At 41.2% G+C, this 11763-nt stretch overlaps 1 protein-coding gene and 1 non-coding gene across 4 annotated transcripts in view; both read right to left on the bottom strand.

Annotated features, from left to right (window-relative positions):
* Positions 1–324: 324 nt before the first annotated feature.
* On the bottom strand, positions 325–397 carry Trnaa-agc (transfer RNA alanine (anticodon AGC)). The gene has a single exon. It is a non-coding gene; the product is annotated as a tRNA-Ala (tRNA).
* Positions 398–1636: 1239 nt separating this feature from the next.
* The window catches only part of LOC146485022 (uncharacterized), a 29529-nt gene continuing 19402 nt past the window's right edge, over positions 1637–11763 (bottom strand). For all 3 annotated transcript variants that reach the window (XM_085103977.1, XM_085103978.1, XM_085103979.1), the window contains 7 exons: positions 9454–11154; positions 8065–8187; positions 7202–7327; positions 6362–6554; positions 5396–5670; positions 4553–4730; positions 1637–3886 (listed from right to left, as the gene is read on the bottom strand). In XM_085103977.1, the coding sequence (XP_084960103.1) occupies positions 3654–3886; positions 4553–4730; positions 5396–5670; positions 6362–6554; positions 7202–7327; positions 8065–8187; positions 9454–11154 (2829 nt within the window). In that variant the 3' untranslated portion in view covers positions 1637–3653. The remainder of the gene's footprint in view (positions 3887–4552; positions 4731–5395; positions 5671–6361; positions 6555–7201; positions 7328–8064; positions 8188–9453; positions 11155–11763) is intronic.

Genomic DNA, 11763 nt, shown 5'->3' with positions numbered 1-11763 from the left:
TAAACAAAAGGCACACACCCTAGCAACAGTGTTTCAACGTTAATATTTGGGATACTTTCTTCAAGCTCCAGCACATACACAAACAGAAAAATATTGGATTCTGACCTCACTCACACGAAACATTCGACGTGAATAGTTTATTTAGGATAAGTCAGCCAGCCATCTGAAGAATGTAACCTAATGTAACAACATTAACTGAATTAAATAAATGTAAACATATGAAACATATATTTTAAACTGCGGATGAAACATCAAATGGAAGAAAAATCCTCGCAGTTAGTACGCAACTTGAGCAGTTGTGAAAAGAAAGCCTGAAAAAAACTCAGGCTTGAACGGGATTCGAACCCATGACCTCTGCGATGCTGGTGCAGTGCTCTACCAACTGAGCTATCAAGCCAGCTGGGAGCTGGTCATATTGTGAGTTCGTAATATACCCGTGAAGGATGAATAAATAAATGTAAATATATGAAACATATATTTTAAACTTCGGATGAAAGATCAAATAGAAGAAAGATCCTCGCAGTAAGTGCGCAACTGAATTATCTCAAAATTCTGCTTGAAAAATAAACTGTACATGCCAGATACGAAAAATCACTAACAAAAAAAACACTTTAGAAGTGGCCAAAAAATATGTGGAAACATATTCCCCATCTAATCCAGCGGCACCGAACCCCGAGAAAAAGATACAAAAAATATGTCCACAAAACTACACTTGAAAACCTATCTAAAACAAAACGTCAGCGAAAAAATAGCAAACAAGAAACCTGACCGACGTAGAACGACAAGAATCTCCCGCCAAACACCTAAATGGTCCCGAAGTATCCCATGACAACACGCGACCCTCAACATCATGCCGTCAGAAATTTAATTTCTGACTAGTTCGTTCCCATGTCACTCAATTGTCAGAAATAACATTTTTCTGCACTAAAACAGCCTTCAAATATTAAAGTGAGCGGTCACGTCAACAGTATCTAAACAGCCAATATTTCTCGCAACTTACCGATATTTTTACAGTCAACCCAGGACACGCGTGAACGATATTTTTGAAATTTGAACGGAGTTTTGAAATTTACATGTCAGTTTTCAAAATCGTCAACGAGATTTCAGAGTTCCCGTATAAATTTCCCCAGCTTATTGACAGTATAAAGCTATGAATTTTTCTTTACATTGCAAAATTGAATATTTCAAGAATAACAATTGTTTCCCAAGTATTTTGAATCTTTTTTTCAGTTAATGCGTCTTTTTCGGAACGATTTCCAGAGAGATGTCCAACATTTCATTCACACGTCGGACATTACAGAGAGAAATTCGAATGTTCATTTCATTCTTGGAATTACTGTTTACGCGTGACCTGGATTGACTATAAGGGAGACCTGAGTATTGATGATATCGAAATGAAATGATATTAGAAATGAACGAAAATGTCACTTGCTCGGTCGCTCGATGGGCTGTAAACATTCAGCAAATATGAGGTACTCTCACGGAAAGACATCGTTGAAAAATGCCCGGGGGGAGGGGGATGAAGACTGCTGAAATCGATTACTGCGTTAATACTAAATCAGCAATTAATAGGTACAAAGCCTACGCGATATGGTTTTTGTATTTGCCAAAAAGGAGAAAAAAAATTGCAACTGTATAAAATCGCTATTTTACTTCACTAATATCTCGCTCGGATGGTGACCTTAACTAAGGCAATGTCGAGAAAATTAAACAACAACAAAATATTGTAGTATTTTATCTAGCGTGTCGTTTCTAATTTGCATTAAAAGCTGCTGCGACTTTATAGAAACGGTATCATACGAATTCGCAGCCCCTACTGCCAATGCAGTGTTTGTGTTTACAAACATCTGCCTTGGCGTAAACAACAACAACAACGATATAAACATGACCAGTGCATGTAACTATGCAATGACGCAAGGCTGTTCCGACAGGCCGGCTAATGGGCCATTTTGCATCAGCACAGAAATCAAGGAAAATCGGAGACGAATATAAAATTTCCTGTAAAAGAATTTTCAATTTAAGAAAGCTTAAAATACATTCACTTTAATTTCCCTCAAATTGATGAAATAATTTCCTTGAAATCCCAGTAATAAATTCTAGCTGGTTTCTCTCATAGAAATTCACCCTCACCCCATTAGCATTCCTATGTTATCGGCGTAAGTCAAGAAGAAAGTTTTCTGCCCGTTTTTCTAGAAATAAATCCGAGGGTTCATAAACACTAATGAGGGATATTTTACTCCTGGTGTTTGTTCACAATTTTTTTACAACAGCGCCGGCTATTTCGTTTATTGCTTGAATACATAATTATATTATAAAATACATTATTAAATTATATTATTTTATAAATTCATGGCTATATAATGTGTGTAAAAATAGGCCATTGCTGAGTTGCTTTGAACCTCCTTACGAATTAAGCAAGGCTAAGTACGAAGCTTTTCATGTGAAAATTTTGTTTTTGCATCAATAAAAACTAATTTTCACGATAAAAGCCATGCACGAAGCCTCGCTTTTATAATGAGATTCAAAGATACTCGGAATTAGCCTATTGGTGCGCAAAGCTCTGAATTATGACTTTCTTTCTCGCTTGCTTAATGATCATGATATAGATAAGCTGCTTAATGCAGACTCCAGAGTGAATGTCTTTATTTTTTGCCTTCGACTTCCCAGTGGACACATGCTTTCCCTGAGACCACGAGCACGATGCCCCCAACACGCCAGGATGGTATCAATTAATTTGGTTTCGCCATCGGCCCATCCTAGCTAACATGATTGTAGTGCTGATTACTCTGATATCTGCATTTTGACTTTATTAAGCGTATGCATCAGCCTATATGAACATAACATCGCTTGCGATTTCTTAACGTTAACTTAGTATCAATATATAACTGCTATATAAAATGTTTTAAGCCGTGTAACCCTAGGTAATGTTTCGTTAAACTTGTCACCTAATTTGTGGAACGAAAATAGTCACAATCCGCTTTGCTGTTTGTTTTCCTAGGTCAAATCTTGTGAGATAACTCTGCAGTTCAGTCGTGTAAGTGTACAAATGAATGCATTATTTCTTGATCGAGAAAGTATATACTATATTTTCAGAGAATATCACAAAATCTGAAATCGGCACTTTTAGACAAAAGCTGAACAAATGTTTTCCAGAAAACCAGACGATTACCGAGTCAAAGATTAAAATAATTTTGCTTCTGTTTGTTCAGCATCTGAAAAGGAGGAAAATGACCATCCCTTACGAAAATAATCCTCCTCTGGGTTGTAAAAGGGACTATGTCAGCTAGGGCACATGCGCAGTAGAGTCCGGTTGAGACTAATTTGCATACAACCGGTCGCCGGAATTTTGCTTATCCGTCATTGCAAAAGCTTTCAAAAATATCGAAACAAACAGCTTCTGTAATTACTAAACAATGTTTGTAAATAAAAAATTCAGCTAACTTTCCGAAGATAAAGGCGATTCAAACAGATGGAAACACCTTCCTGAACTCTCCGACGGTATTTGAAAAATGTGGGCCAAAGTGCCTCTCACCAACGCGCGCATGCGCCTGGGGTGGCATAGACCCTTTAACCAGAACACAACTCGCGCAAATACCGCCTCGAGACAAAATATGACGAAAATATTGCCCAGTGTAACGCAGCTTCTGATAATATTAAAAGCATTTCCTATGAACAATGTCTGGCCCCATCTCATCATACTCCTGCACTGAAATGCACATGTGAGGAAAAGTTGAGAGTCCGGCAAGCACAGCACTTCCGCTCCACACAGCGTACTTCCGGTCATCGGGGCTTAGCACCTTGACCCGTCCTGGGTCACGTGGATTGACTAGTGTTGATATCTCCTTATGAAGGCGTTCGCCTAACCCGGGTAACAAAGTACTTCCGCCTGCAAAGATTGAAATTGATGTCAGAGAGATCTTGAAGCAGTGCCTTTCGTGGTCACAAGGGTACCAGAAATGCTCGGTGAAAATCGCACATGTAGCCTGCTTTGTACAAGCAAAGCGACAGCCAAAAAATTGAGGAAAAAATGTCGCGAGAAATTCAACGAGTGAGTATTTCGGAAAAAATCTTTTGCTCTTGTTTTTAACTTTAAAATTACACGGTCTGTGCACTGCTAAAGTTATTACACGCAAAATTGACGAGCAAGCCAAACATTAATCTTCAGGCCCCGGTTGTTCAAAGAGCGGATAACTCTATCCAATGGATAATCGCAATCCAGCGAATAAAAGGTACTCCTGATAAAGTTATCCGTTCTTTGAACAAATGGGGCCAGAACATCAGAAAAACAAGTAACTTCCTTGGCATAAAACAACTACAAGGCGGCAGTGCAGCTTACCCTAATGTCAGTCACTACACCGTTTATTGATGTGACTTGCCGAATTACAAAAAGATAACGACTAATTTTGCACGATTTCCACAAAATCTAAAGCATGCAAAAGTAGGAAATGAAAAGGCCAACAAGGGTACGATTGTTTTCCTGGGAATTTGACGTTTCTCGAAGGGGGGTCGACTAAAACACAGAGGCTCTTCGATCATTGTGAATAAACATCACCTGATAATAAAATGTTCTCCAGTAGATCTTTCCTAATGTCCACGTCACACTTGGTGATGCACTTGTAGATGGATTCGTGGATTCCAATAATATCCATACCAAGCATGCCGGGATTGAATAACACTTCTGGGCAGCGGAATCGCTCATTTGCCACGCGTATGGACTGACCGTCTGGGAGCTGGGGAAGAAGTAAAGAAGAGCTTTTGCAATACTGCACTGTGACTTTTGTTATCCAAAAATATTAATACCATTTAACTGATGTATGACCGGTCCGCCTAGATTAGCAATTGCTTCCTGTTGGCAGTCCATGAACTGGGAAGTAGCTTTACTCGAACAGGACCCACCAAACCACAAAATAGATGGTGATCTCTGCCTGCACCCCCCCCCCCCCGCCCTCTTCCTCAACCTTAAAAGATGGTGTCTTCGTTGCATAGCCTCCCCTCAATCCAGCACTAAGAAAACGACCAAGACGTTCAAACGCCAATTTCTTATTTATCTAGCAGTGCTGACTCTTGCAAGCTGAATACTCAAGTTTTAAAGCCAACAAACTTTTGTCTGTAATGTTCACGAGATAGGTGGTGTCTTCGATAACCCCTCTACCACAGACAAGGTGGGTCCTCTTCGAATAAACTTGTTATGACCAGTTCCCTAAACAAACAGTGATGATTGAGCGGTATCTTAATTCTCGTCACCATGTGATTCGTTCGGTACCATGTTCAGCGGTGAAATTACATAGTAGCTACACCCAAGTTTTTAATCATATATGGTGCGAGTGCACAATCCCTCCCCCCCCCCCCCCCACCATCCCCTTATTTTTCCTCTCCTGTCTCAAGTCTTACTCACCATATAAAGCTCTTCACATTTGTCACTAGTCTCCGCTTCCTGCAGTTCGCGATCAAAGTCAAGTGCTACGTAGGCCAGTTTCTCTTTGATGTCCCGTATGATCTCCATCTCGGCTGTGGTCGTAAATGAGTAGCCCCTCTCTGTAAGGATCCTCATCATGTACCTGGTGAGGTCCCTTCCTGCGAGGTCCATTCTTTGGGTGGCGTGAGGGAGCCAGTAGCCCTCGTATACTGGAACTGTGTGGCTTACTCCATCACCGCAGTCAAAAACTGTGCCTGCAATAAAACGACAAATTGTTGATTATTGCTGGCGAGCGTTAGAGAGGCAACACACTATTTTTTATAATAGCGGAATAAAAAATCCAAAACTTGTCTGATGTAAGTTCAGGCATACGCAGCTGGTTGGTTTTTTTATTATCCGGGATAACCACACCTGCGATGACGTCACTTAAAATTACACGAGGAAAGAGATCTGACAGAGCGCCAGTAGATTTACACATGCTTGCATTAATCTTCGCCCGTTGAGGCAGATCATTCACAGTATTTTTCACTGCCAAGTTTTAAACATTTTATGGCGTCATTTTATGGTCTATAAGAGTGTAGACCATAGAAAACTGTCGTCGATTTGTTTTTACAATAACATGGAAAAAGTACGAGCGGAATTGGCTTCATTTTCCGTTGACAAAGCGCGCGCTGTACATCTGACTCCATTTTGATTGTCTGTACTCTTACACACAATAGCTACGAGCCATTCGGCGCGTGTGAATTTTGACTTTTATGTAAAAACTACCTTGGTGTAGTTAAATACACGTCCACTGAAAACAACGCATATACGTTTTTAAACTCCTCATCTCTCTCTCAGCAAGTTAATTTTTCAGTGTCTTACCTCTCCTGATGATTCATCGCATCACAAAATCAACTAAATCAACACAAAAAAGTTGAAATCACAACAGATGTCGAAGTTTACCTGTGGTTCTCCCTGTAGAATACAGCGCCATTACAGCTTGTACAGCTACGTACATGCAAGGAACATTGAATGTCTCAAACATTATCTGGAGCATGCGCTCTCTGTTGAACTTTGGGTTCAGCGGGGCCTCAGTCAACAATACCGGGAAGTCCTGGGACTCAACACGCAGCTGGTCATATGTGTGGGCCCAGATCTAAAAAAATGAGACATGAAACAAGCAGTGGATTTAGAGTAAGAACCACACAAAGCATTTACATTGTTAAGAGAAAGACATCCTGGCAGTTATACGAAACTTTACTATTTGCAAGCGGGTATATGAAGAGTCACAATTGACCAGCTCCCATGTTAGGCTTCAACCTCAATGGAAGAGCATTTACACTGATTTGTATGAGCCCACTGAAATACGATGATGGCGTCGCATGCAAACACACAGCACACAAGTGGTAAAATAACAAAAAGGCTAAAACACATGGTGACAGGGCGAGAGGGTACTGGTATTGCAAAGATAATTTCTTTCAACAGCGAAGAACTCTTTAGTTCCTTCACCCACAGTCAATATGTATAATTTCAGTTATTTCATACACACGTTGCCACAATTAAAACCTACCACTAAATCCGTTCTACATACTTTGTTTTTCTACGTTAGTTGAGGAAATGTGAGTGAAATGAAGGAACGAACGAATGAAAAATGAAGTTGTAAGGGCTCCAAAACAACAGACGTGAAAAGCGCTTTCACCAACGCAACGTTTTCGTTGTTGCAACATAAAAAGCTTCCTAGGAAGGTATTTTAAACGAATCCAGCGTACAGACTACGTAAACAAAACAAAAAGTCCAACATACCGATTCCATGTCATCCCAGTTCATCACAATTCCATGTTCCAGCGGGTACTTGAGAGTTAACACACCGCGCATGTTCTGTGCTTCATCGCCGATGTAATGATCTCTGTAATCTTGCATCATGGCCTCCTATTAATGTTAACCACACAGCGATTAGTCACTGCAGGGTTTTCACTAAACAATGCCATAAAGTGGTCGCGAAAATGCTTTGTTTAGGTGCGCCCATGTCTTTCCACATAAAACAACGCTTCCTGGTTGAAGGCAGTATCATACCAGACAACAAAGATCTTTGTATTCTAGTACGAGGACGACTACGAATGCGAAATTTGACTGTAAGTTTTTACCGAAGTACTAAGAAGAGATATATGTGTACCTCAGGAAGCTTCTCGTTTTCCCGCCAAAATGACACTGGTTCACTCGCGCGCGCACTCTTTCTCTATTGGAAAAACTCGACTAATACGAGAATCAAAAGGTCTCTATTAGTGTCTAGCAATGCCTAAGGGCGTGCATTCCAACGTTTGAAAAGGAGTTCCCAGAGGAATGCTTCAAATGACAGGGTTATGCATTTGTCTTGCTGTCGACGGGGACCGTAGGTCAGAGGAAAATTTAACTGGTTAAACGACAAATAGTTGCCATACAAGTTACCGTAATCAATAAGAGAGCTCGATATGAGAGTTCATTTTCAATTCCAGGTTGACTGAATTGAGAATTCTTGAAATTAGAATCGGTGGAATTCAGTCCTGAGCTACTGAACTTGTGTTGTACGTTCAACCAAAATAAGAACTACTGTTTACTTAGTTTTCACGTCCTTGATAGCCTAAAACTGCTCCTTATTTAAAATAAAAGGTGAAATTCCAATTTCTCACCTGGTGACGTGGTTTTCCAACAACTGCAGGAAAAACTACTCGTGGCTGTTGTTCATTGGAGAAACCCGCCTTGCAGAAACCCGAGCCATTATCGATTACTGCGACAACTCCTCCGCTGCGCTCCTGTAAGAAAAAACTTTTGTCATGAGAACTGTAATTCCCGAAAGTACGAGGTTCGTTACGGTAAGAATAACCAGATGAGTAACGGGGAAAACGTGAATTTTTATCAAATACTCAGAAGAGGTATTGAAAAGTGTTTTAAATATTTTATGATTTTCTTTAATTGTAGTTTTAAATCTTTGAGCCTTTATTTTTCTCTATTTGTTTTTGACTGACTTACTCCTTAACATCGTTAACAAAAAGTTCTGAAAGGAATCTCGAAGAGATACTAGTGCTTCAGAAACAAAGAGAAAACGTAGTGTGCACTTATAACTCCGGCCATTAACAGCGGTTTACGGCCGTTCTGATACGTGATCACAGATATGAATCATTACGGTGATGCTCATATCAGAGTACGAACACTACAATAGAGAGGTTAAGCACCACGTTTACGGCAAACGGCAGAAACGACCACGTGACCATGTTTATCCTTCATTTGCCGCTCGCTGTTTTCAGTTTCTCAAAAAAATTGAGTGTTTCTGCGTTAGAATTAAAGGCCAGAATTATCTTGTACTATTTTCATCTACGCACTCATATTTCAAGAAAACGTAAACGCGAATCTCACGTTTGCCGTAAACGTGGTGCTTAACCTCTCTAATGTGAGCCAGTCTCACGCTTACAAATCCATGATACACTGATAATTGTTATATTTATCGTTAGGATCAGAGCTAACGCTAGGGTCAGGATTAGGCGAGGTTGGGGTCGGGGGTTAAGGTTCGGTCAAGTGTTGTGGTTTGGTTTAAGGCAATTGGTGACTGTGCATCATGAAAGGGCGAGTCTAACGCTCAAAACAGTCTCGTTCTTAGATCCCTTACTCCTCCCTGCTGCTGAACCATATATAGACATGAATGCTAGAAACGAGACTGACGTCTGTGATAACTACAGGAATAATGGATCAGAGAGTTAACTCTACATTGTATTGTTAAAGTGCTAAAGTGAAAACATGAATTTCCCACTGACAGTTGGCCCTAGTAAGGAAATGGGAGATCGCGCAAGTAGCTCAGTGGGTAGAGCAACGGACGATCGATTCCCATTTCCTTACCAAGGCTAACGCTCAGTGGGGAATCCACAGGTTCACTTTAGCACTTTAGCAATACACTGTAGAGTTAATTCTCTGATCCATCACTTGTGCCCTTAGTGCTAGCGACTAATAACTAAAGTGTGCGCATTATATTTAAGAAGTCCTACTCGCACTTAAACTCGTATTCTAAGCGTCTCTATTATACTCACAAATGCCACGTTATGTTCACTCATGACAGGAGCAGATATAGGCGGTGCTGGTGCACTTGTGCGAACTGACACAGACCACGTGACATTCCTGTCAGAAGCCTTTTCCTCGTCCGAGCCCAGTGTCTCTCGGTCATCCGATGACTGTGCGAGAATAAGTTTCCCTACTTCCCCTAAATTCTCCCCTTCATCTTCAGAACTCAGTGAAACTTCCGAGCCACTGGAGCCTATAAGGTCAAGTAGGTCATCCTCCTCGACGGTCTTTGGAGACAAAGGCAAATTGCTTGGAGAGAGTGGTTGTTTGCTTGCTTCAGGTTTCTTTCCAAACGCATTCTCTTGTTGAGCTTGTTGTTCCTCCTTTGCTTTGTTTGCCAATTTCTCGAGTTGTTCGAATTCCTCGTCCGAAGCTGTCTTCGTAAATTCTCCATTGGACTCATCGTCTTTGCTCTCGGCTTCGTTTCGAGCATTCTGCTCGTACAAAGCTTTCTCAAGTTGCTTAAACTCTTCATCAGAAGAATCATCCAGCGTCTCTTCCAATCCTTTGTGCTTTTGTTCGGCTGCAATGAGTGCTTTTTCTTCATACAACAACCTTTCAATTTCCTCGAACTCGTCGTCGGATGATCTTTTTGTCCCTTCCCTGATTCTGTCCTCTTCTTCTTCACTGCCACTTAACTCGTTCTCGATCTCGCCGAGTCTTGTCACAAGCTCGTCCATATTTACACTGGTGTCCGTAAGCAAAGAATCTTCAAGTTCACTTCCCTCAACCGTTTCATTGTTTTCTTTTGCTTCGTCGTTTCTAAGACCTTCGCGTGCTAAATTTACAAGATCATCCTGCTTTTCGTGATTCAAACTAGCTTCAAACCGCTCGATGATGTCATCAGAACTGTCCGACTCCCCATCATATTTCCAATCAGCTTTGGTAGCGACATTAGTGTCTAACTCTTCAAGAATATGTTGGTTGTCCTCTTCTGGTAAACCACTTTCCTCCATTATTGAAACTTCGAATTCATCAGCCTGCACCTCATCAAGGCTTTCTCTCGAATCCTCAGGTGAGGTGCCAACTGAAGCCGCTTTCAGTAGCTCTGAATCACGCTTTTCGTGATTCAAACTAGCTTCAAATCTCTCGATGATATCATCAGAACTGTCCGACTCCCCATCAGATTTCCAATCAGTTTTGGTAGCGACATTAGTGTCTAACTCTTCAAGAATATGTTGGTTGTCTTCTTCTGGCAAACCACCTTCTTCCATTACTGAAACTTCGAATTCATCAGCTTGCACCTCATCAAGGCTTTCTCTCGAATCCTCAGGTGAGGTGCCAACTGAAGCCGCTTTCAGTAGCTCGATGAGTTCCTCTTCTGGCGATATTTTGCTTTCCTCGCTAACAAAATCGCACTGTTCAATATCGATGTCTTCAAGCTGGCTTTCCGCTGGGGATGACCCCACGCGGTCAGAGCCGGCGCCATTTCGTTCATCCACGACATCTTCGTTTTCACTTAGCGTAAACTCAGTGTCATTTAGAAGTTCATCACCATGTATCCCGGTATTCTCAACAACCCCCCGTGACTTGTCTTGTGGTTCAGTATTATTTAGCGGTTCTGACTCGCTGGATTCATCCAGTGCTTCGGAATGTGTTTTAGACCGGAAATACGCCAGTCGCTTCTCACGTATTTCCTCTGCGACATCTCCCTCACTTCCATCAAGATCCTACAGGTAAAAACGGAATATCAGGATGTACGTTAACACAAAGGGAACTTTGCTACAGTCCTGCACATCGCACCATTGCCACTAGATTTGCCACAAGTCGCCTTCTTATGGCACTGAAAGTGAAAGAGCGACAGATAAGCGACTTGATAAGATTTTTGATGAATCTGCCACAGCATTTTGATGGCTTCCCTTATTTCTAACGGCCAAACAAAACGTAATCAAAGGGAAGCAGAGCTGTCAATACCCCATTTTAAAGTGGTGACCTTAGTGCCCTGGCCTTGGATTCTAAGCGAGGCTGGGGGTGGCCTTGTTTTGATACAAACCTCACTTCTTTTCATTTGTTAATACAAATTAATTAGCATAAGAACAGTATGATGTACATATGAAAAGCAGTGAGGTTTGTATCAAAACAAGATCACCTCCAACCTCCCTTCCATTCCAAGGCCTGGTCACTAAGCACACAACTGTAAAAATCTGGACTTGTGAGCTTGAGTATCAAGCCTTCCTCAGGGAGTGGGAAGTGGGGTGTGGAAGAAACTAAACGGCCAAAAGGTTTGTGAGAGCAACCTTTCAGTACTAGTAATTTAACTAGTTTAAAGGTTGGCCATT

This window comes from Pavona decussata, unplaced genomic scaffold (assembly GCF_977016875.1).
Source record: "Pavona decussata unplaced genomic scaffold, jaPavDecu1.1 SCAFFOLD_28, whole genome shotgun sequence".
NCBI lineage: Eukaryota > Metazoa > Cnidaria > Anthozoa > Scleractinia > Agariciidae > Pavona > Pavona decussata.
This window is presented reverse-complemented; position numbering and strand designations above follow the sequence as displayed.